Consider the following 25,179-nt stretch of genomic DNA (forward strand, 5'->3'; position numbering starts at 1 on the left):
CCCACGCCACAGATCCTCATCAGGTGATGAAACTGAAACCAAACATGGGATGCGAGGGGAAATGGGTCCCAGGAAACTGCACAAAACAGAATAATAATTAAAGAAAATTGCAATTACGTATTTCATTTGCAGGCAAGCAGTATTATATTCATATTGTGTACTAAAATAAGAATATTATTGGATATAATGTATGAAAAAAACATAAAAAAACATGTTTTCAATTTCCTTTTAATTCCACAAATATTAGACTTAGAACAAGTGGATTACACCTGTGAAGTCAAACTGTAGTTTACAGAATCAAATTAACATAAAACATGTGGTTTATTTTACTCTTAGGCATCTAATAGCTCACTCTTTATTTTAGATATTTTTTATAATATCTAAGGTAAAGGCATAGGGATTGGTTAATGTTCACTTGTAAATTAGTAAACCTAATGTTATAAAAGAAGATATCTAAAAAAGCTGTAAAGCTGTTATCAAACGATAGGCATTTTCTGTGTGGAGAAGCAATACTGAATACTAAGTAGGAATACTAGAGGGCAAAAATCCCAAATTCATTCAAATACAGAGAAAGTAAAAAACCCTAGTTGCTAAGAAAGACAACAAGCTTACTTTGACTAAAGCAAACATAATATATTTTCTGTCTTTCATTCAAAAAAACAATCTGCATTTAAAGTGGACCTATCATGCTATATTTGAATAATATAGTATAGGACCATACCTATATAAGGCATATTTATACTTTTTTTTTCTTCAAAATACCAAACAGATCATGCATTTTAGCCATGCCTCATTTTGCTCAATTTGACATTTTTTAGCTCTGTTTGTGCAAGGGCAGATTCAGTGAGAACAGCACCATCTACAGGCCTGGCATATGTACTACAGCGTCTCCAGCGCTTTCGAACGGCAATGGCCGTGTCTGTCTCCTCCTGATTGGTGGAGTTGGCCCAATAGCCGTAGCGCCACCGTCCTGACGTCAGGACAGTGTTCAAATCTGGATCAGTTTTTATCAGATCCGTTGCAGCCCCTTTTTTAGAGATTTGGGTATGGAGGAAAATAGAGAGGGTTGTGTTTTCTGACACTTGGTGAGTTCCCTGGAACACCGGGGACACATATTCATGTATAAAAGACGTACAAAAGTGCATTTTGCATGATAGGTCCCCTTTAAGGTACATTACATATTTATTGTAAAATGACTGTCCAAATATGTCCTGCTTTTATTTCATCAACCTAAATCCACCAATGTTTGCTACCAGTTGTTTTTAATGTTGTTTTCATGACATCAGACGCTGTTCAAGCTGTTGACTGAACAGTGCACAATGGTCCAGAAATAAACGTGTTGTAAGAGTGGATGTTATTTCCCCCCTCTCAAACACAATGGAGGTTGTGTAGGTGGGGTTCATGCAGACAGACTGTAGACATCAGACTCAAACAAACACAACAATAAGAGCCACATATTCAAATGGTCTCTCCAGTTTAATTCAGATGAACAATGTTTGTCTAAAAATACAGTGAGCTTGTTAGTCACTGTGAGGTAAACTTGTCAGGACCGATAATGGCCGATACGTTCATTCACCTGGCCGTGTGCAAACAGGTCTGCACTATAATCCACGTTTACCTAGCAACAACTGTTTGCTTTACACTGAGGCACTCACTCCGTCACACAGAAACACACAGCTGATGAGCCACAGAAATATAAGCTAAGATGGACACTCTTTGTTGTAGGTGGGCATGGTTTCATTACAGAGGAGTGAATCTTTGACTTTCATTGATTCTCGGCTGACTCTGTCTTTATCTCTGAGCTGCAAGGGTGTGTGTGTTTCCCTACAGGCTGATCATCCACTGTGAGGACAAACACACCGACGCAGTATAGAAACACACACACATTATTTCACTCAAATGAGGTCAGAGGTCTGAGCCGGGGCTAATTATCTTTCCAGAATGTGAAGGAAAGTCCTGGCTTTTAGCTGGAGGAGGATGACGCAGATGAAGCTGCCACCTCGACAGACGGTAACTCAACCAAAACCAATTAAGTGTGGCAAATAAATGTGAGGACCTCGACTGCACTTCCTGCTCATCTCAGAGCACTATATGGTTCAGTGACATTAACAGTGTTATGTAGCTTTTTCACAACGATACCCTGGTTTTGAGTGTATACTACATACAGTTTTTTGCAAGATTTTTAAAAGTGATGTTGAAATTGTTTCATAACATATTCAAAGTCATTTATGCTGAAACAACTCATTATCAGACACACAACAGCAGGTGATTGGACTCCATGTCACCCGTCGACCCCGTGAAATCTGCTGCCTGTGACACTCAACAAGGACTCATGGTTGCCATGCCAACCTCCTCCTTTTGTCATCTTTGTTGTCGTTGTGGCCATCAGACAGAAACTGTGTGAGAAATCAAACAAGAGTTACTGTCATATATGATGCAGTACACTGAGGTTCAATTACTTTGCATGATTATCTCCTGACCTAATGGATGAACGGGTGTTTTCTAGCCTCTTATTAGATTGGATAACTTTCCTATTAAAGGCTAAACAGGACATTTATGGAGGCCCTTCCTTTTTATTCAAGATTTACATTATTTCCTTCAATACTTATTAGGCGAGGCGAGGCGAGGCGAGGCGAGGCGAGGCAAGGCAAGGCAAGGCACGTTTATTTATATAGCAACTTTCAACACAAAGCGATTCAAGTGCATTACAAAAAAGGTGTACTTTTCTCTCTTTTTTGTTTAGTGTCAATGTGGATTTTGTGCGTGTTTCTTTGCTGTGTTACATATTATATTAATGGAAAAGGCTGTATTTTATGGTGGTAAAAACATAAATGAACATATGGTGGGGAAGAAAAGGAGAACAGTAAATAGTAAAACAACAAAAGTAGAAAAGAAGGAAATAAAAATACACTTATATTGACATATATGGACATATACATACAATGGTAAGGAATACATCAATAATAGATATTACAAAAGCTGCTAAGAAGTAAGACAACACATTGTTTAATCATTGATAAAGGACTATGTTTTTACCTGCTGTCATTGAGAAGTGAAGTTAGTTAATATAGAGAAGAAGCAGAAGTCACATTGTTTGTTTAATAACCCCCTGTGTAAATGTTTCAGCTGTTGTAAATATGAGTAAGGCTATAAACAGCAACGGTTAAGAGATATTTCATTCATTCATGTCCACAACGCTCGAGCAGTGTTACAAATGTCATCTGTTATCAGAAGCTGCTGTAAAGATGTCGTCCTGGTGTCAGTCCGATTGGCATCACTTTGCAGGTGATAGACTGTTCCTCTCTGGGGAGACGTGACAGGGTTCACAGAGTTATCAGGAGGTGTGAAGGTCAGACGGACTGTGTCTCTGAAGGGCATCAGAGCGATGAGTCGATGCTCAGACATACAAGACCTCACGTTCATCCACCACTGAAGACAGAGATAAAGGACAATGGACCCACAGGAAGTGCACCAATCTGACAGGAAGTGTGCTGAATTTATTATTATTTTGTGTAATCAGTTGGCTCTCATATCCTGCCTTGATACAGAATCAATTTACATGTCACTCAATTCGGTGTTGTTATTCTGAAGTCTGCTTTCCTTTTAGCAAACAACCATATGGTCTAAAATCTCATAGATATTGTCTCATAGAAAAAAACTGCTCCAGTAAGAAACAGATGGGGATACATTTGTTGAAATGTATCATGTCTGTCATACAGTGGTCAAGATTTGTTAAATCACATATTTGTTTTACAGTTTCTAAAATGTGTGCAGTGTCAATAAACACGACATAATAGAAAACTAAAACATTGGGAATGCGCCTTTTTGACCTGGTCACTATGCAGTAAGAGTTTATGACTTTGGAACAAGGTGGAGAAAAACGAACTGTAGTCCAAGAACCAACATTAGAAATCCCCCATATATATATTCATATTAATTGATGTACACAGAGAAAAAGAATGCTTGCTATAACAAGAAGATCATAAAAAACGATGTCAGCCATGAGAAAGTAGTCCCATGATCAGTTAATATAAATAGGTTTGGATTTTTTTTCCATATGGAGCTCGTTCCATTATTTTGGAACCAAGATATCAAAGAGGTTCAATAAAAGCATGTATACATGTGCTTTAACTTGTTGCATTTAATTGTATTAGTTGCTGTTTACATTAGACGGTGTCCTGTTCCTCTTTACTGGGCCTGCTGGCAGTCCCTTAGTTGGCCACCAGAGGGCAGTGTTGTTCTAAATAAAGGCTCCAGCTCTTTGAGAGGAAGAGGATAACATCAGCGGTGAGTCAACTCTTCCCCGGGCTGTGGGGCGTGTCCGTCATGCCCCAAAACTGTGTGTACGTGTGGTTGTGTGTGTTCTTCCTGTGTTTCATGTTGGTTTAATATTCTTGCTTCACATGCATTGAATCACGCAGTAACTTCAGTTTGTAAAGACCCTTCGATCCAACATCCTTCCCATGATCACATCTGTATTTCAGCATTTCCCTCGTCTTGTCTGAACTAGTACCACCAAGTTCTGTGAACATCAAGTAGAAAAAAGACTACTTGCTGCAGCTCCATGTTTAATTGGCCTGCATACAAACGCGAAAACATTTGCTGGTGCCAGCTTTCACTTCGATCAATCATCAGAGCCGAAAGCTTTCTCAGCAGGTGGGGCCACTTATTTTTGCTCCAAGGGGCAGATCAGTGTGAATAGTCAGATTCCACAACAGTGCACAACAGAGGACGCAGAAGCACAATTAAAATCGTCTATCCACCCGTGTTTTCAAGATGCCACACAAGAGCAAGAAGAAAGGCCATGGTCACGATAAAGACCCCAAGGAGGCGAAAGAAGTAAGTGTTCTCTTTTACTGCACGACGTATCAAGTTGAAAGTGTTTATGGATGCACATTCTTTCCAAAACACCCAAATAACTTCAGATAACTCCGCAATATTTTCCATATGATTGCTGCAAGTAATTTGCAATTCACAAACGTCACATTTTCTGTGCTTTTTTTGGGAGTGTGTGCGACATGAATCTGCTGCATCGATTAACCTGGTCTTGAGGTCAGCATCGATCAATCTGTTGGTTGGCAGTGTTTGAAAATATATTGATGGTCGTGTTTTCGGTTGTTTGCATGCCCACATCTCCAAACAAAGATATAACTATGTCACTTTAAAAGTTTCTACTTGTATGTGAGTGGTCATGGTAGTGAGGAGGGAGAGTTTATCTGCAGGTAGGGACTTGGTTCTTTATTGTTATGCGGAAGAGCCAGATCCTGCTGGAAAACAATGCTTGTGCATTATTGTGAGTCAGGAGAGGGCTCCAGACAGCCCTGTGTGGTAATCATCAGATCATTGTGGGGAGTGGCTGAGGAGGCATGAGCGAGATCCTGCGGTGAGGAAAGAGGGGCAGAGCAGGGTGGAACAAACTTCTTTCAGAGTTTCTCCTCCTGATCCCTCATGGCGTATGCAGCATACTGGATGAGCCTTGTGAGTACATCTACTACTTCTCTCTCTTTATGTCTTTCTTTTTGACCCTCTGGCCATTTTCTCTAATCCATTGGCACCAAAAGAGACGCGGCTGCTTTCTTTTTTACCCTCTGGCAATTTTCTCTAATCCATTGGCACCAAAAGAGACGCGGCTGCTTTCTTTTTATTGTCGTAAACCAGCAAAACTTGTCTGAAATTGTATCTGCTGCTGAATGCGCGTTAAAACTTGTCATAGGCTGCACTAGATATCCCTTTGAATAGAAGTTAATCATATATTGGTTGCTTTGCCCATATTCTGTCACACACGCAGTGTTTATATACCAGGGTGTGCGACTGTTTAAATTGAGATAGGCTTCAACATGCATTTCTGTCACTGTTTCATTCATCTGTCATTCCTCAAGGCAAGGATCAGATCTAAATTTAATGCAGCATTCTTGCTACAAAACTAATTTCAATCTAATGCTGCACATGTTGTAAGATAAGACATTTATTTGAATGACATGCAGTTTTTATTGCTAACAGTTCTACCAAATATAATAAAATGACACATTTGCTGTAAATGAGATGTATTTGGTAGCATTAGATTTACACAAAAAATGTTGAAAAAGCATGAATAGCAACAATTTGACTTGATTTGCAATTTGACTGAACATGAAATACTTTTCATCAGATGTTATATGAATAAACTACCAACACAATAGTCTAAAGTCGTGGCATCCTGTGCAGAACTTCCATTGAATTTATTGGCAACAGATCATTTGGCATGCACAACTACAATCTGGTGTTTGATTTTTTGTGTTTTTTGTGTGTAGAAAGGAGAGGCTCCTGCCTCCCCACAGATCCATCATAGCAGCAGGTCTTCAAACTCCTATTCCACTGCAGGGTCCTACTATGGCAAGGTACTGACTCCCCTCCTCCTGCTGTAGAAGGATGAATCTCTCAAAATGCAATATAAAAGGGAACTATTACTCACTCAGTTATGTGACACAATGTTAATGTTACTTTTTCGTTTAATTCAAAATGGCTACTAAACAAACTTTCTTATTTCTATGGTTGAGGATTTCGGACCCAAAAATGGGACCACAGGTCAGAAAAGGAAGAACGTTGTTAAAAACCTGCTTTGTAGTAGATGAGTGCATACCATTCTGAGGTAAATGCTCATTGCTGGATTGCACGCTGTACATGTGAAGGAAGTATTGTGTTTGTCTCCCTCTGCTGAGTGCAAATCCTGAGAAAGTTGCTTGTGCTTGTGTGTTAACCTACACTGTTAACATTCCTGATCTTTTTTAAGCCTGGTCTCTGCTATCAAAATGTCTGTGGACATTGTTCGTTTAGTTGCTGCAATCATATGGAAACTATTGCATGACCCTTTATTTTTGGTGCACTTGGAACATTTTTCAATACTGTGACTCTTGCTCTTACAAAAACTCCTGAGCTGCTTTTTATCTTTACTAGTAAAAGTGTGTGTCTTTACAAGGAATGCTTTATTTCTCCCTACTTTTTCACAGATTATTTTCACACTTTCCCTGAGAGCCAACTTTCGTCTGACCTGTTATGTTAATGTTCTGATGTCTTTGTGTTTTATGTGCAAATGGCTAAAGAGTTCCTAATCTTTCATACCTGTCTGTCTAGTGCAGAAACTATGTAATCTCTCTAGTAATCTGATAACAGTGGACGTACCGTGTGAGGGGGTGATGGGCAGTTTGTGTAGATGTCTGCACTGCTGTAGTGAAGATAGTAGTGACTAGTACAACATGGGTCTAAATATATAGAAGAGGGCCAGATTAGCTGGCCCTAACTGGTCTCTGCTATCAAAATGTCTGTGGACATTGTTCGTTTAGTTGCTGCAATCATATGGAAACTATTGCATGACCCTTTATTTTTGGTGCACTTGGAACATTTTTCAATACTGTGACTCTTGCTCTTACAAAAACTCCTGAGCTGCTTTTTATCTTTACTAGTATAAGTGTGTGTTTTTACAAAGAATGCTCTACTTCTCCCTACTTTTTCACAGATTATTTTCACACTTTCCCTGTGAGAGCCAACTTTCGTCTGACCTGTTATGTTAATGTTCTGATGTCTTTGTGTTTTAATGGCTAAAGAGTTCCTAATCTTTCATACCTGTTTGTCTAGTGCAGAAACTATGTAATCTCTCTGGTAATCTGATAACAGTGGATGTACCGTGTGAGGGGGTGATGGGCAGTTTGTGTAGATGTCTGCACTGCTGTAGTGAAGATAGTAGTGACTGTAGTACGACATGGGTCTAAATATATAGAAGAGGGCCAGATTAGCAGAGGAGTCCAGTTACATATGCTCACTCTGACACTCCATACATGTTTATGAAACATCTGGCATTTCCATTCATATTTAATTTTCTTCTCTCAGGTTTGCTATTTGAAATGTTGAGCTTGCACTATCAGGTGTTCTTGTCACTAAAGAAGAGTATTTTTGTAATCTGATATTAGTCATACTAGTTCCTGTAGGTGTTTCTATTAGCAGACATATCTTCTTTTTTTTTCCATGTTACACAAGCTAGTTTTACAGGTTGGGTCATTTGGTACTTCAGATAGGGAAAGGTGTGTCTGTCTGACAGAGGGTGTGCCATGATGTGGAGACATGTGCACATGCCTTGTATGCATGTGTACAAGCATGTGCAAGCATGAGCCTTTTCAAATGTGTATACACCTTGCAACATGCAATATGTACTGCAGGGTCATATGCTGTACATGCTTTGTTTGTCTTTTTCTATTCATTAGGTAAAGATAGGCAATGCAAAGAAAACTTGTATGACTTAATTCCTTTGCTGTGCGTTGATCAGATGGTACAGAGACAAGGTTTTTGAAGTCTATAAATGGGGGCCTCCCCTAAGACAAAACAAAGACAACTTTTTTTGCCTGCTTTTCCACAAGGTTTCAGAATAGGGGAAATGAATGGGTGGAGGAAAGCGTCAGTGTTCGGGCCACTTGACATTCTGAGCCCTACTAACGTTTCTTGTATCACTTTGAGCATATGAACGGATTCTGTAACTCCTATATTAGTCTTTGTTTTAAATCATTTTTGGGATTACCTGCTCTAACTTTTAGTTGCTTTGCAGATGTTGCCATGGTGTCAGTGAGTCTGCTCTGGGCTTCAACTTAATTGTTTACATTTTTGATGTAAAGAGCTGATAAGAGTTCCCGTATACAATGAACCCCTGGATGTACAGATGGTTATCACACACACAAACGGGTTTGGTTTGATTCAAATCAAACGATTTCTGAGATGATTTAAAATATTTGTTCTCGATTGCATAGCCCATCAAAGCTGAGAATGTCTACGTTACTGACTGTAAAGACAGATGTGTGTGTGATGTTTATGGGTTCAAGTTGGACTGACCTATGACTCTGAGGTGGATTATGAAGGAGACTGCGGCTAAAGGGCGCCAAGGGTTCTAAGGAAAGCTATCCTAGAGATGTTCTCACTGCACTTGGCCATCGCTTAAGAAAGCTTTCCTACTGGCACAATCCTTACATATTGGACCAACACTCACATAAGCAGACTTATTATTCTCTGAAAATCAACTAAACAGATCTACAAATTGCCAGCGTGGGACGGGGGGAAAATATACAATGGTTCCCAATTTGGTTTGTTCAATAACAACAAATATGTAACTCAGAGCTAGTGGAAGTGGATTGTTTTGAAACCCTGGGCCTGGGTTAACCCTGGGTTAACAATGTTTACCAGGGTCTATTCTCAGCTCTCGACATATGCAGTGTGGAAAACACTGCATATGTTTGCAATCATTGGGTCATTTATTGACCCAATGATTTGTCTCAACCACTGCCACTGCTGCCATTTGACCGTGTTGATAGGTGGACACATTTGTCAGTACAAACTGTTATAGCGATCCTCCAGGTGTTTTCACACCAGCATGCATCTGTCACTTTTATCTCGGACATTATCTTTGCCTCACATCTCCCACAGATTAAAAACATCTGGAAAGCAGTGTGTAACATCCATAACTGGATGCACAACATTTTTATATCTTACAAGTACTTGTTTAATTATACACAACATTTCTAAGGTACCAGACCGCAACAGATAGACCTGTGTGTTTCAACAGTTTTTAATAATCCTTGTCTTCTGGTATTTATTATTTATGTGTAGCCTATCATATCTTTATTTTCCAAAGAACACCAACAGGGGTGTGGTTTGTTGCCATTTACTCCCATTATCATATTGCACAAGGATGGTAGAGGTTCCAAGGAATAATATTTAGCATCCTTAAAGCTTTCTATATGGCATGCATAAAGGAAGAGCACACTACTCCACTTGGACATTTAGATTTAATAACCATTTTTTACATGTGCTGCACAAACAGGAGAGCCAGGTCTGGCTGGAGGAAACTAACCAGCAGTACATGATTTCCATTTTTTGCTGAGGTGTGCTACTAAAAACCTGTAAGTGAATAAAGGATCAGACTTATTCCATCACAGTGACTCACTCAACGACTGCATTGTCTGCACACCCCACCCAAAGGGCCGCTCTAATACACCCAAGTCATTAGGGAGGAAGAAGCCGCAGAGGTATGAATGGAATTGCATTTTGCACTTGCATTGCTTTTCCTTTTAAATGACATGACAACGCTGGCCATGGATACACCTGAATATACCTTATCCACATATTCTTCTTGTGTATAAGGTTGTTCAGATGATCATGCTGTATTCCCCCTTCTATAGATTGTTGTTCAATTAAAGTCCAAAGTATTCATCTTGGTGATAAAGGATGAAAGATAAATGTTCTGAAAGCCAACACCCTTAAAGCTTCAGTGAATCCATTAGTGATGTTTTCTTTAAACACTCCCTACATTCTGGTTTCACAAATAACTGTTTTGCTGCCTACCCGGCTGTTATAAAACAATGAAATCCCCATCCATTTGCTACAGATAACAGTCTATCATTGGCTCAGCCGGTGCCTATCAGTTCATAGTTCTGACCTGTTGACCAGATGTTGAAACATCCAGGGCTTTTTCAATATATGTCTGTATGTCCCTGTTATTATCCTCAGGGGTTGATGATATCTGACAGAAAGAGTTGAAAGTTCTCGGCTCAGACTTGTTTTATCTCCGCAGAGAGTTGACGCAGATGTAATATAAAACTAAAGTATGGCCCCTCCCTTTATTCTCTTAGGCAATTAGGCAGCCATGGAGGGTGGTTGCACAATCCTTTATAACTGCGTGTACATAAGAAGCCAGTGTGTACACAAAGTGTCTCTATGCCTGTGTGTGCTCAAGGCATGTATACCATCACACATCTGGGTGTGCTTGTTGATAAGCAGCACTGAAATTGTCCCAATACACTGCAAAGTGTTACACACCTAACAGGGCGTATTTTTAAGCATGTGTGCCCTTGTATCTGTTTCCTAGAGAAGCTCAGATGTGGCCCCTCATCAGGTGGGTGTCAGTCCATGGTCAGCTCCCTTCCCTTTATAGCCCAGAGAGTTACGGCCTCTTGTGACATATCCACATATGAGGCTTACCCCCCCCTCTGCCCTCTCTGCTCCCAGACCACGCCTCCCCTCCGCTCTCTCCACCCTCCCTCTCCCTCTCCCTCTCCCTGTGAGTTGGAAACATGCTGCAAGCCGACAGACAAGGCAGAGGCTGACAGACATAACGCTCACACACAAACACACGCTCAGAGGCACTTTCAGCCAACATGGGCCAGATATTGACCTGGATCCGGGGCCCACGGGACGGCCAGGCCCTGCAGGATGTGGCCGTGGAGGAGCAGGTGTGTGCAATTGTGTTGTCTATGTGTTTAGTGCCATGTTATTCAAAACAACTAATCCAAAAGTATCCACGTGTGTGTTTTTGTGTTGTTGTAAGTCAGCCTGCACGTAAAATGCTACATGTTGTTGCTTTATGTTGTTGTTCAAGTCGAGTTTGAGCTGCACAACTTATAGGGGAAACGCACATAAGGAGGAAAACTGTCTTGGCTCTTATCCAAGTCAGACCTTCCCTCCCTCTCTCTCCCTCTCTGTCTCTCTCTCTGTCTGCTGGAATGTGAGGCTGCTGGTCGGCCTGTGCGAGTTTAGTTTGAGTTGTGTAGTGAGATATTAAACCAAGGCTGGGACAAGGCCTACCTTGTTTGCAACCTGTTGCTACAAGTACCAACCACAGGGGAAATGATAGATCACTGTATGTGGTGATTTGGGAAAGAGTATGGGTGTCCTAGTTTTGTTTTCATGAACAAAAACATGAAGTTATTGTTCTGGACAGGGGTTTCAACTTCGTAGGTCTCGCCCAAATACCGTTCTCCTGTGATAATCCAGATGGAGCCATATGAAAGGGTGTGTAGCTGGGAAGAGCTTAAGAGCCTTTTTTATCTGTGCACAACTAGGAATTGCATGTAGCGTGCTGTAGTTCATATCCTGTAACCTCATCTTTTAATACTTTTTCTCATGTCGTGCAGAGAAAGCGACTGTGATATGTGACAGGCCTTCATCCTGATGTCAGGACTTTGTTATCAGGGCTGTGTCAGTTGGCTCTGACTCACTTTATGTGTTAAAGGTTAATATGGAAAAGGGCTGAGCACAGATAGGCTTCAGATTTGTGGTGGGAGTTTTTTTTTTTTTGTGTTTTGGGCTGAAAATTCTCAGCCCATGGTTGCAGCAGTCTGCCTCCCCCACAACTTACAGTGAGACTGACAGGAAATGAGCGCTGAGGAAACACATTCGGCTGGACATGCAGTGTAAAGTCTAAAAATGTCGGGGAGATAATAAAGTAAGAGAGCTCACGAGCTGAGTGAATGTTTTATAGATCGGTTTTGACATTTGACACCCTAGTGTTTTCGTTGCTGTGATACAGTTGAGAAATATTTCAACACTGCAGTGGATTTCATAATTGATTTATTATGTACATTATGTACTATTACAGCATTATTAAAAAAAAACAACGGAAAACAGTCTCCAATATCTCTGAACTTATCAGTATTGTAAGTTTACTCTAGATCCATTATCTTTTAAGTGTATTCACACAACTTTTATTGCACATCTGTCCATCCTGAGAGAGGGATCCCTCCATGGTTTCACATCCAGATGTATCTGTAATTTCTTCCCCTTTATTTGTGGGGTTTTCTTGAGAGTTTTTCTGATGTGAGGGTCTAAGGACAGAGGGTGTCTTATGCTGTAAACACTGTGAAGCCCCCTAAGACTAATGTGATATTTGGCTGTATAAAGAACATTTTATTTATTGAATTAGATTGGTTAACAACACTGCTTTAGTGCAGTTATAATATTTGTAGATTCCTTTCCTTAGGTTAAAGTAGCAATAGCACAGTGTAAAATGAGTTATTTACAAATACATTTCAAAATGACTTGCTTAAAGCAGGTATAATAGCAGTTTTCTATGTCACAATATGACACTAGTAGAAGTGTTGCTAATAGTTTTTGGCCTGCAGGAGATTTTCCCCCAAAATTATTTACATCATCGGTTTATTATGACGAATGCATTAGCATCAGAGCAGCATTTTCTTATTGCAACTGGAACTAATGCTAACTCCCTAATATGGGCTTACTGTTTGTTTGTGAATCGTTTTCCGGCAATATAAACAAGAACATTTAGCAGTCAAATCAATGTTTGCCTAAAGCAAAGCATTGTCCCTGGAAAAAAAAAATGGAAGTATATTTTAGCATAAATAGGAAATACTTAAGTACGTCAAAATGAATCTCAAGCACACAAATAGATAAAGATAATGTTTATTTTTCATTATTCACGCATAAAGCACACAGTTTGACCCCAGTATGAAAACAGTGTTTAAGTCCACCGTCAGGAAATGACAATTCAACAATGTCCCTCTGATGCAAACCAGCTGGAGCCAGGGTCATGCAGTTTACGGACGTAATGTCACAAGGTGCCTGGATGCTCAAGTTCAAATGTTGTACACAGCCTCAACTATAACTGCTATTTTGATCCACATAATCAACAACAAAACAAAATGTTTCAAATAGTCTAAAGCAGCAGGACATATGCTGTATTGATGATATGCTTCATTATGTGTCACAACCCTCAGGCTGCGTGTGTGTTTGTGCCAGAAAGAGAGGGAGAGCCGATGTGTACATGTTAGCATAAATACACAAGCATTTCTGTTGACACATTTTATAAGCAGCTAAATATTATATTTCCATTTCCTGCTAGGTGTGTTTTTAAATGTTGGTGTTTATCCGGTTGCCACCCTGTGTGTTATTTGCCAGCGCACATCGTGACATGTCAGATTTCTCACTTCACTGTTAGCTTGACGAGAGTTCACTGCTTCTGTCATGTCGGTTATATAAAATCTGAGTTTCAAGGCCTCTGGGCTGACCTGTGCTTCAGCGAGGCGTTGTTGTTCAGCACTTAACTTCGTCTGTTTACATCTGCCATGCTTCAGGAAAAGCTAATGCTAGTAGCCACATGATGTTTGTCCTGACACGTTAGACTAGCAGGTAATGAAGTCCCAGCTGCCTGGCGCTTACTGGAAATTGTAATGTGATAGATGATTAAGATTCTTGGTATCGCTTCACAAAAACACATGAAAGTGGTAGGCTCAAGTTAATGATGACATGTAAGGTTGTGATTACCATGAGTTGAAATTGCTGACAAGTCTCAACTATATATTGATGTAATTGTGGCTCCAAAGATTTATTCGTTCTATCCTGTAAAGTGAGGCATAGGGTTGGGGGTTTATTTAATTTGCATATGTCGAAAATGGGTAAAAAGATACGTACGAGAAAGGGAAAATATAAAATGTGTGATAAAAATGAGAATAGGCCCTATTATGCTTTTCTTCCGAATTCCCCATTTCGGAATATTATAGGTTTTTGTGCATGTAAATGGTCTGCAACGGCTGAAATTCCTACGTTTCTCTCCCACACACTCTGAAACGCCTCCATTGGACGCTTTTGTTTACTTCCATAACAGTGTCATCTCTATGTAATGTCGCGCTGCTGCGGGGCGGGACATCTCAGAGTAGTTGACTAATCACAACAGAGCCAGCTAACCAATCAGAGCAGACTTGGCTCTGGTTTCAGACAGAGGGTGAAAAGAGGTGCTGCAGCACAGGCCGTGTGAGACAAATAAAGAGCTTTTTAAACATTAAAGCATGGAGACATGTCACAGTTGGGGAAAAAAATACATATATGAACATGACATTTGAATAATAGGGCCCCTTTAATAGCTCGGAACAGTAATGTTTTGATCGATAGTCATGTAATGGGGGGAGTATGTATTGCCTGTGTATACTGTATTTCAAAGTCTGCTGGTAATGCCATACTGTATGTACGGTGCTAAAATAAGACGTGGACATGCAGCAGAAAAAAAGGACAGCTATACAGTTGCATGTGGAATGAGGAAGAGAAGGAGAGTTTTATTCATTTGTCACTCTTGTTGTTGAGGATATGGAGGAACTGAAGTCAGCTTTCTGATAAAGAGAGTACTGTTCACCCACCGACTCTCGTACCTCAGCTTTACAACCATCTCATCTATACTCGAACGCACCATAAGTAAATAACCTCCACCTTAAATTGCATAACTATTACTACTGTATGGCACCCCTGACAAATATAAATAAAGACAGTCTTTGTAAAGGAATCCTCTGCTCAAGTTAGAATTGAGTCTCAACAAGCTGATTAATACACTTTAGTTTAGTGGCTGACCAGACAATAGAAAAACACATTGAACAAAAACACTATTGTTTGTTCTGCAAATAATACAGAATATGTGCTAGAGATTTGCTTGCTGGTCTCTAAATATAGCAGGTATATCAGACTGGTAGACCATAGAATGTACCAAACAAATAAAGGGAGAACAAATATATTTTTAAAATGCATTATTTATGCATTTTGGAGAGAAAGATTGTGATAGAAAGTTACTTTTAGGTAAATACAGGAAATTCTCTTTTTTTTATTGAAAGAATATTATGTTTCTGGTTAGCAATTTAAGACGCAAGAATGGTGTTGGAGTTGAATTACTACGACCACTAAAATAAAATAAGAAAATAAAAAACTAAATTGTTTAGACAACCCCCGATGGGATCTAAGATTGCATTTTGGCCAATGCATCATTTAGTGGGAATGCTGATACAGCATTCCAACTATCTGTTATGCTACGCACGAAATTCTTTATTATTCCGCCGGGTTATTTTGCACCTCTTCTTCTCCCATCGATTAGCATCGTGAGATTACACAGATTCGATAGATCAGAACTCGCGACATGAGAAACAAAAACAGACATCACACCACGTAGCATTAGGTAGCCAACACGGCAATATGTCTTACCTTTGTTGTTGTCTGGTCAAAAGTTGTCTTCAATGGCATTAAAACGATTAAAACGCTGCTGAAGGTTAATCCATAGGTCAATCCAATGTGTCTGTGTCACTTTGAAATGATTTCTGATAATCCATCAGCAATAAACCTAGTTTTAAGTTTTCAGATTTCAGAGCGTAAGATGGGCAAACTGTGTGCGCATAGCCCCCACTTCTCAATGGTAACGTTGGTGTGTATGTGGAAATTCCTCTTCGATTCTATTGGCTCTAACGGTTCAAAAGAGATGTCAATCATCAAAATCGACCAATGGGTTCCAGAGAAACGGCAAAAACGCCCATTTCCACCCAAATGACCCCAGAGGTGGAGTTTCTTTTTCTAAACCTCTCTAAAAAGGTAAAATGTCACTTGTTTTGCATCAATCTTGATACAGGGTACTTATTATATGTTGTACTTTGGATTCCTAAAGCTTTTAGTCTACCTTACCATCATCCAAGGGTGGTTTTCACTATAAATAAAAAAGAATGTTTGGACGGACACTATAATTTACATTTTTTTACTATGTTCAATCTAAATTTTCTTTAAAACAAAAAACATCTATATTGATTCTGACTTTTCTACATCCAACTCACAGGTTTATCATTACTTTGAGAATAAAGATTATTAATTTTCCCCTTTTAGAAGTGTAGTTATGGTCATTTGTTCTGGAAATGTCATTTTCGAGCCTGAGACCTGAAAAACAGGCTTGGGGGTTAACAGGTTAAAGGAGAAGTAGTTTGGTTTGACAAGTTAATGAACCCTGGTTCCGCCTGTTATCTACAATACTGCGTGATCTTGATGCGTTAGTGCATTTGGTGACAGGTTTATCTTTTGATAATTTAAAAGCTTCCCTCTAATAAATTCATATAGAGTACACAGATTATTTGTGTCTGCTACTGTTGTCAATCAGACCTGATTCACACACTCTTTTATAACCTCCTTCCTCGATCTAAATTCTACCAGTTCAGTGTGTTTTCAATTTGAAATGTTTTTTTACTATGATCTCTTGCCAGGAAAGTAAACACAACCAGTCCAGAGTTATTTCCCACAGACTTAGTTTAGAAAACGTACTGCCTCCCACTTAGAGTTTGCCTGTGAGCTCCGAGAAACAGTATCAGAAATTCAGATTAGAAGCCCACTCCTTTTCCAGTTCCACATCACTGATTGGTCCATCGCTCTGGGTGGGTGGCTCCAGTGTCTGCTTTAGATCATTAGTTGTCAACAAAGATAACCAGGGGTTACCAAGTAAGGCGTTTGGATCCAGTGCAAGCATGCATCAAACATGCCAGCTTTGTCTCACACACACAAACACTCACACAGAATCAAAGACACACAAGCAAAGGCTCTGGTGTGTTATTGGAGTCAGTCGGGACAAAGCTATCAAGGAAGATGTATTATGAAAGGTCCCAAAACAGCCACAAATAGTTCTGCTAGGGCAGGGGTTGTGCAACAAGGTGAGGAGTTTGCCTTTTGTCCTTTTTAAAGATGTCTGCATACTTAAGCAATAGGGTCAGAAGAATTTAGAAACAACACTTATTTTGAAAGGAAAATATCTATATATGTTCAGAAATGCTTCATAAAAGAAATACATTTTTCTATGGTGCAGCCAAAGTTCATTTACGGGTAATGCCAGCAAAAAAAAAACCCCAACAAAACTGAAAAATGTTTTGTTTCTTTGATTTAAAAACAATGTTTAGCAAAGGGAAAAAAAGGAGGTTTTAATTAGTGATGACTTAAATCTACATTATGCTAAGAATTTTTTTTTTATCTGCATAATTACAGTGCAGATACAAGACACATGTGGCACACATACAGTGCACGCCAGTCTTATCCATGCAGCAAACACAACGGAGTGATACATGAGTTTAGAGACACAGTGAGCCCACACAGCAGTTTCAGGGTTATCTACTCTACACACAATCCTCCATTCATTTTCATCTAAGTGTTATGAGTAACTTTAGACACAGGGGGGTGCTCTTCTCTAAAACCCTTCCCCCCCATTTTCACATGTTTTTGATGTGGCATGCTTTATCTGAGCAGTAGTTACAAGTTTAGGAGAACTATCAACGAATCAATCCTCTGCGTGTGTGCTTAGAGGGGACAGTTCACACTGCGATGTTTTTTCTTAAATTCCTTCACAACTGTAAGCCATTGTCCAGTTTCCTGTCTGGTCCTTTGTGTCGGGGATACTTTGTCCAGTTGTAACAACCAGAGAGAAAACATGTCTGAACTTGTATCAATGGTCACCTTGTTCATGGTGCAACTGTGTCTTTTCTTAAAGTTAAACATACTTGAATTTTTCTCTATTCTGGCTGTGTTTTTGCACTACATGTGATCTAATCCCCCTCCCTCTCGTCTTTTCTTTCCACACACACACTGAGTAGCTCTGCTCTAGATTCCTAAGCAGTGAGTCTGTCAGACACACCCAAACTCTGCCAACAACTCTGCTGCAGCAAATCTACTTCTGCCTCATCATCAGTGCTTCATCCTTCAACTCTTCCTCCACTAAAACTCTTCCTGCAGATATCTTAATGTAGGCCATCATGTCTGTTATCAAACTGCAATATCAGTCCTCCCAAAAGCCCGGCCTGACTATGCATGAAGTTTCCCTAAAGTAGACTTCTTTATTTTGTTCTGGCAGTCATCGGCAGTGGGTTGGTCTCTGTGTCCTGCTGTCCAATGTGACGGAGCCTGCTCTGCTGCTTGTGGCTGGGAGGTGGAGTCAGACCAGGCTTTTTGTGCCGCTTCCATAAAGGCGGAGCAGCAAGTTTTTCCGCTTCTGGGCGTGCGTGTTTATATGTGTTTACATGTGTGCGTGTGTTTGACATACAGCGATCCACAGCGGGAATATAAGGTGAAGCGTAGTATACACAGCATCTTGTATAGAGGAGCCTGAATCACACTTATGGTATGTAACTGGACTGCGTTTACCCTTCTCTATCCTTTTGTCTGTTTGTGGAGGGTCTTCCTGTTTGACTGATGCCTACCGATATCATTTTGACGGCTGTGGTTACTGTCTGACAGTGACAGGCTGGTTTTTCATGTGTTGTCATCTGACAGACATGTTGTGTCAGCGTGAGGCAGGTGATAAGGATCTATTAGGCTGCCTCTTGAATTTTGAATGCTAAGTTGAGGAAAGTTGGCAGAGGAGTAAATATGACTGTGTTAGTGTTATTGTTGCTTTTATGGACCCCGAGAGCAGTTGTCTCCAAGGTAACAATGAAATAAACAGCAAATAATCATCTGCACATATTGAGGGATGATGTACCAATGTTTATTAATAGTTAATATGTCTTCAGTGTCTGACAACAAGTCTTGAAACGTGTCTTTAAACAAAAGGATCTAATGTTATCCAGACAGGAAGAAGCACTCAGAGGTTTTGCTTAAGTTAAACTATCAATGCCACAGTTTAGAAATACTTTGTTGTTAGTATAAAAGTGGCAAAAGTAGTTTTGGCATTAAAATATACTTAAAGTACTTGAAGTAAAAGTACTTGAATGGCCTGTTTCAGAGTCATAGGTATTATATTACTGGATTTAAAATGAGAAACTCCTTTTGGTGTTCATCACTTTGATATTGCAGTGTTAGGGGTCTCATTTTAACTCATTTGTATACTGCTAAATACTTTCATCAACAATAACACATCATCATTTATTTGTTGATTTATATTTTGCCTTTATAATCTATAACTGAAGTATCAAATAAATGTAGAGGGATAAAAAGCACTATGTGCCTGAACATTGTGATGTGTTTTTCATCAACGTGTGAAAACATGGTCTGATGCTTATTGATGAAGTCAGTTAGTTTGCATGTGATGGACAAATAAGAAACAATTGCTTTTAGTTTTATCCTCTTGAATTGTGTCTCTTCAATGCATGTTAGTTTGCGATACAAAACTATTAAATTCAAACCAAACACAGATAAGGACAATATATTCGCCCTTTAGAGATTGAAGTTTAATACAGTGTGATAAACAATATTTAAAACTCCTTTTTAAAGGGCCATGGTCTTTTTTTCCCATGCCTACTTTCATGTGATCATACATTGTATTGATAGCCTACAGGTAGCCAATTACAGTATTTGTTAAATGACACAACTCTTGACTTTAAACAGCTGTCTGTTTGCTCTCAAAATCTTCCCTACAGCAATTACCCTCATGCAGCTCTTCCCTGAAACTCCAAACAGCAGCTAGTTTCAATGTCTTTCGCACTTCTGCTCCACATTTTTCCATTGTAACGCAAACTGCAACTTTCGCACCACTTGGCCTGAGGTGGCCTCCCTTCTGACCATTCAGACGGTGTTGCCAGTTCTATTTTGAAGTCGTAGCACAAGCTAAGGAGCTGCTTCCAGCCACATTCACATGTGCGTGTCTGTGGTTTGTTTGGGTGGGGCTCGGCATTAGTCATCAGTTTTCAATACAAGCACAAGCTACTGGCTGAATCGCTGTTGTGGGGGTAAAGCCTGGATATACGGCATTGTTTCTTTACTTCTGGCATAACAAAAACGTATGTCAGAAATCAGGTCCCCCAATGGTGGGATGTTACTGTATGGAGGGCATTATAACCGTCTCAAACTGCACAAGGACACAAATGGCAAAACCTTGAGCGCACCAAGAGTTTCCGTCTGAGATGATGTGTCAAACTGAACCAATGCCAGTTTGAAATGAGCAGTGGGTTCAGATGGCGCTCTGCTGCCATCATACACACTCTAGGATCATGAGTCTATTTTGATCACGCTCTTCATGTCAGTGTCCTGTTCCTAACCCTGTCGCTCAGTGTTGTCCTCGCTGTCAAAGCTATCTGTCCATAAGCATGCAGAGTGTGTGTGAGTGTGTGTGTGTGTCCTGTGTCTCACCACAGGAGATTATATGGTCAACTCCATCCAAAAACTGTTTAGCAGATGTTCAAAACGTATCTGAGTAGCTTTCCGCCTGTCAGTCACATAAACACTTGGCTGTTTTCTGATAACTGTCACTGTTAAAACTATTGACTTCTTGCTCTATGGGTAAAGACTGCAATAGATTTATATTTTCAGTCATTTTTTAAGCAGAAATGGTGAAGAATTCCCATATTTTCTGATTCCAGCCTAAAATGAGATGGTATCCCGCAATACTTTTGGGTATTGGAGTTGTTGGGGGAACAGAGCAAAGTGTTTGCTATATTTGACGTCAAGTCTAGCTTTGTGAAGTTTTGACAGACAGTTTTCTTATTGTTTTTTACATTTCATAGACATATTATATCAACAAATTGAAAACCTTTTCTTCAGACTAATTTACAATCAAAAGGCAAGCACTGCTAGGTCTGTATGAGCCCCTGAATGGAATCTGTGTCTTGTAATGGTGCTGTTTGGGAATATACATTATGCTCTCTGTGCATCCATGTGTGTGAATGTGTGGATTCACATTTCTCATTGTACTTATTGGTTTCTGTCTGTCAGCTGGGATCTTCTAATAAACAGCTGTTTACCTCCCTATAACAGAAACATGCCAGGTATCGACCCCTTCCCTTACCCCGAAAAAATGTCGACCAGGTACAGCCGTGTGAGATTTCTACCGTCTGCACTCTTTGATTTTGTCTGTGTGCAGGGCTGGACAGAATAACAGGAACACCTCACAATGCTGCGTAACACAGTGACATTTCATTCTGCAATATTTAATTAACTGTCACTGTGTAGACAAAACTATAAAAGCCGCATACAGCTTGTCAGGATTGTATGGTGTTCCTGTTACTTTGTCTACCCCGTGAAAGGCCACTCGTCTTGGTTGTGTGAGAAAAGTCCTGCAGAAATCCTCTACACAAAGCCAAAGTCAGGCACCACTTGGGGCTAGATTCTGTTCTTGTTTTTTTGTGAAAAAAGCTATATATGAATGTGCATTAGAAATGATGTTTTGTCCAAATTCAAACGTCAGAAATGTATAATTTTTTTTTAGGAATGACCGACTCTGACGCTAGCATGGCATTTTGACATTGTAGCAATTGCATGGCTAACCCTCTTAGGAAGGGCTGGTTATCATAACACATTACTTATAAGTTACAAACCAACTAAAACCAAGTAAAATTGGGAAAAAAAGGTAAATAACAGAAGCTTAAATAATTAATTTTAGTGAGATTTATTGCGTTGTTTAATATTGGCATGTTCTAATTCTTCTAAGCAAAATGCTTTGGCTTATTTTATCAAAGTAAAACAGTTTCTTGTGTTTCATGTTTTGTGGATGGACAGTCTGTTTTGTATAATCAGAGAGCATCTGCATGAGGAATGTAGGAATGCTGCAGTTTGGAGTCACGGCATACTTTGCAAATCTCTGGGTGGGTCTCAGGTGGGTGCAGAGACTTCAGTCTGCTGACATAACAAACCCTGTCTCTAGCTTTAGACATACAGATACAACTCTTCAAGTAAAGGAGCAGATAATGAATATTAAAGCTTCTCACAGTCTAATGTTTTTGCTTGCTGTCACGTAAATACATTACTTGTAGCCTATTAATTTGTGTGTGAAAAATGTTGGCCAAATAAAAAAATACGGTAACACTTTATATTAAGGTACCCAAATTCACCATCAACTAGTTGTTAATTAACATGCATATTAGCAGTATATTGGCTCTTTATTAGTCATTATAAAACACGTATTAATGCCTTATTCTACATGACCATATTCTACAAACAAGCCATTAATTGAGAGTTTTTCCTCAATAACCCTCTAATTAGTGTTTATTTATTGCAAGTAAGGAAGTTGTTGTACATGAGTTTTGGTCTCAATATGCTCTGCTCAATATGGGCCTAATAAGGCAGTAGTCCCACAAGAATAGTAATTCTCCCATAATAACACTTAACAAATATGATCTATTATGTAACAAGACATGAAACTATAAGTGTTAATTAAGTCTAAATAACTCAAAATTAGGTATTTATATCTAAGAACATGTTCCCTATTATAAAGTGAAGTCTTGTTCATAACCAATAAGCTAGTAGTTGGACTCTAATTTACCTGAACAGGTTCCCTATTCTAAAGTTGCCTCCTCTTCACACTTTGTAAATACGTTATAGCACACACTGAAATGAACCTCAACAGTACATGAACAAAGTAGGCACACGTTGAAATATTTCTTTTATTAATGAACCACTATAGAGAGGTTCAGACACATACCAAATCATGTCAAGTTTCTCCAAGGCTGAGAACACATATGCAGCCTGTACTTTTTAATAAAAAGAGATTTTTAACAGATTGTATGTATTTGTGATCATACTGTGTGACCTGCTTGTCTGTACTCACACAATAGGTGTACTCTTCTCTCTATGTGTTGTACTGTGTGAACATAGATTAAACAGCCAGCCAAACTCTTTTGAGAGCCAGGGAATGAGCAGCCATGCTCCTTTATTGACTTATTTGCAGTCCACTGACATTCAAACGGAGTGAAACTATAAAAAAAGAAGTTACAAGGCACTTAATGATCTCATACATGCAAGTGTAACATACACAGATTAACACATGGGACCGCTAAGTGTAAGGTAAATATAGCTAATGCTAGCTGTGCAATAAGCCTAAGCATGTATAGAGAGGCGAAGTCCCTCCCCTTCCGGTTGAGCTCCATGGGACCTTATTTCGGAAAAGTTATGCATTGAAGTCAATGGAGAGAGAAAGATTATCTTTTGATCCCGTTTGAATTGTGCCACAAATTACACATATGATGTTTGTGAATTTAAAAGATAATTTTACAAGTCAAAAAAATAAAAATATGTCGTAAAACTGTGAAGTAACACTTTTTTTGTGTGAAACCGCTCAATGAACTACATCTCCCGTCTCGCACCACACACCAAGACGGCCGTCACGTTGGCACATTTCAGTTCTTTCTTTCAGAATGAGGCGAAAAGTATTAAAAGAGGTGAAAATCACTACAAGTCTGGGCATGTTGAGAGCTGTACATACACACAAGGGGAGTTAGTCGGTTCCTAAGAGCCAGCATGCGGGACCGGGATTCTGGGATTTGTAGTATTTCTAGTTGCGTATTTTTCATACTCTTATATTTCAACAGTTTTACGACAAACTGTGACTTTTTTGACATGGAAATTATTATTTAAGATTGACAAACATCATATGTGTAATTCGTGGCACAATTCAAACGGGATCGAAAGATAATCTTTCTCTCTCCATTGACTTCAATACAAACTTTTTCCGAAATAAGGGCCCATGAGTCCCACCGAAAGGGGAGGGACTTCGCCTCTCTGCTAACGCTACCGTGTATGCTAACGATAGCGCGAATGCTAACGCATTTTCTCATTGTGTTTAAACATCTCCAAATGACATCACATAAACACAATACATGTTACTAATCCTTACACTTACAGTCATTGCTTTCTGACGGACTTGACCCTTTTACTCTTCAGGTTGCATAGGGAAAATGATTTGCAGCCTACTGCTATGCTATTCAGTTCACTTTCTCCTACTTCCTGTACCCGGTTTCCTGTCTAACCTTCAGTACACATTTTACAAAAATATAAATGTGCAAATATGAAACATACAGGTCAATATCACCTTGCTATTGGTAGCTGAACTGTCAATACCCCAAAACATATTCTTAGATAGAAATACCTAATTTGAGTTATTTAGACACAATTAACATAAGAATAGATCATATTTGTTAAGTGTTATTATGGGAGAATTACTATTCTTGTGGTACTACACCTTATTAGGCCCATATTGAGACCAAAACTCATGTACAACAACTTCCTTACTTGCAACAAATAAGCACTAATTAGAGGGTTATTGAGGAAAAACTCTCAACTAATGGCTTGTTTGTAGAATATGGTCATGTAGAATAAGGCATTAATAAGTGTTTTATAATGACTAATAAAGAGCCAATATACTGCTAATATGCATGTTAATTAACAACGGTAGTTGATGGTTAATTTGTGTACCTTAATATAAAGTGTTACCAAAAATACCAGCTGAACGACATCACCCTATTTTAGACCTCATAACCATTTTCATTATGATTTAGTAATGACAGATGGAGGCGCCGTTTACACGAGGAGAAAACTGCTTGTATCTGCATAGTTTCGCGTGCGTATAGCCCTATTATTTACACGAGGCCGATAGAAACTGACCCCACAAACGATAACGGGTCCCAAGGTGGATAGATTTGCAAACGAAACGCTCTGGGGGGTCAACCGAGTCCGTGTAATCACCTCTATACGAATATTTCCTGAAAAAATAACGATAGCTCCACCTTTCCCCACCTCTCCTGCTCACTGCTGTAGCATGGCTGTGTTAATTAAACGCACAAGGGGTTCTTGAATGAAATAATATTATAAAAGGCAAACCAGAATTGTTAACGCCCAATATACTCCTTAAACAAAATAAACAGTCAGATTTCATGCATTGATCCATTATAT

The 25,179-nt window shown here is 39.4% G+C and overlaps 1 protein-coding gene across 30 annotated transcripts in view; it reads left to right on the forward strand.

Annotated features, from left to right (window-relative positions):
• The first annotated feature begins 4,575 nt into the window (after positions 1 to 4,575).
• Positions 4,576 to 25,179, forward strand: part of cast (calpastatin) — a 44,040-nt gene continuing 23,436 nt past the window's right edge. For 12 of the 30 annotated variants that reach the window (XM_034121570.1, XM_034121569.1, XM_034121571.1 and 9 more), the window contains exons 1-2: positions 5,325 to 5,478; positions 6,291 to 6,377. In XM_034121570.1, coding sequence (XP_033977461.1) covers positions 5,449 to 5,478; positions 6,291 to 6,377 — 117 coding nt within the window. In that variant the 5' untranslated portion in view covers positions 5,325 to 5,448. Of the gene's footprint in view, positions 4,840 to 5,324; positions 5,479 to 6,290; positions 6,378 to 11,086; positions 11,247 to 18,569; positions 18,701 to 25,179 lie in introns of those variants that run through there. The other 18 variants (XM_034121572.1, XM_034121581.1, XM_034121584.1 and 15 more) reach the window with 9 other exon arrangements.

This window comes from Trematomus bernacchii, unplaced genomic scaffold (genome assembly GCF_902827165.1).
Source record: "Trematomus bernacchii unplaced genomic scaffold, fTreBer1.1, whole genome shotgun sequence".
Lineage (NCBI taxonomy): Eukaryota > Metazoa > Chordata > Actinopteri > Perciformes > Nototheniidae > Trematomus > Trematomus bernacchii.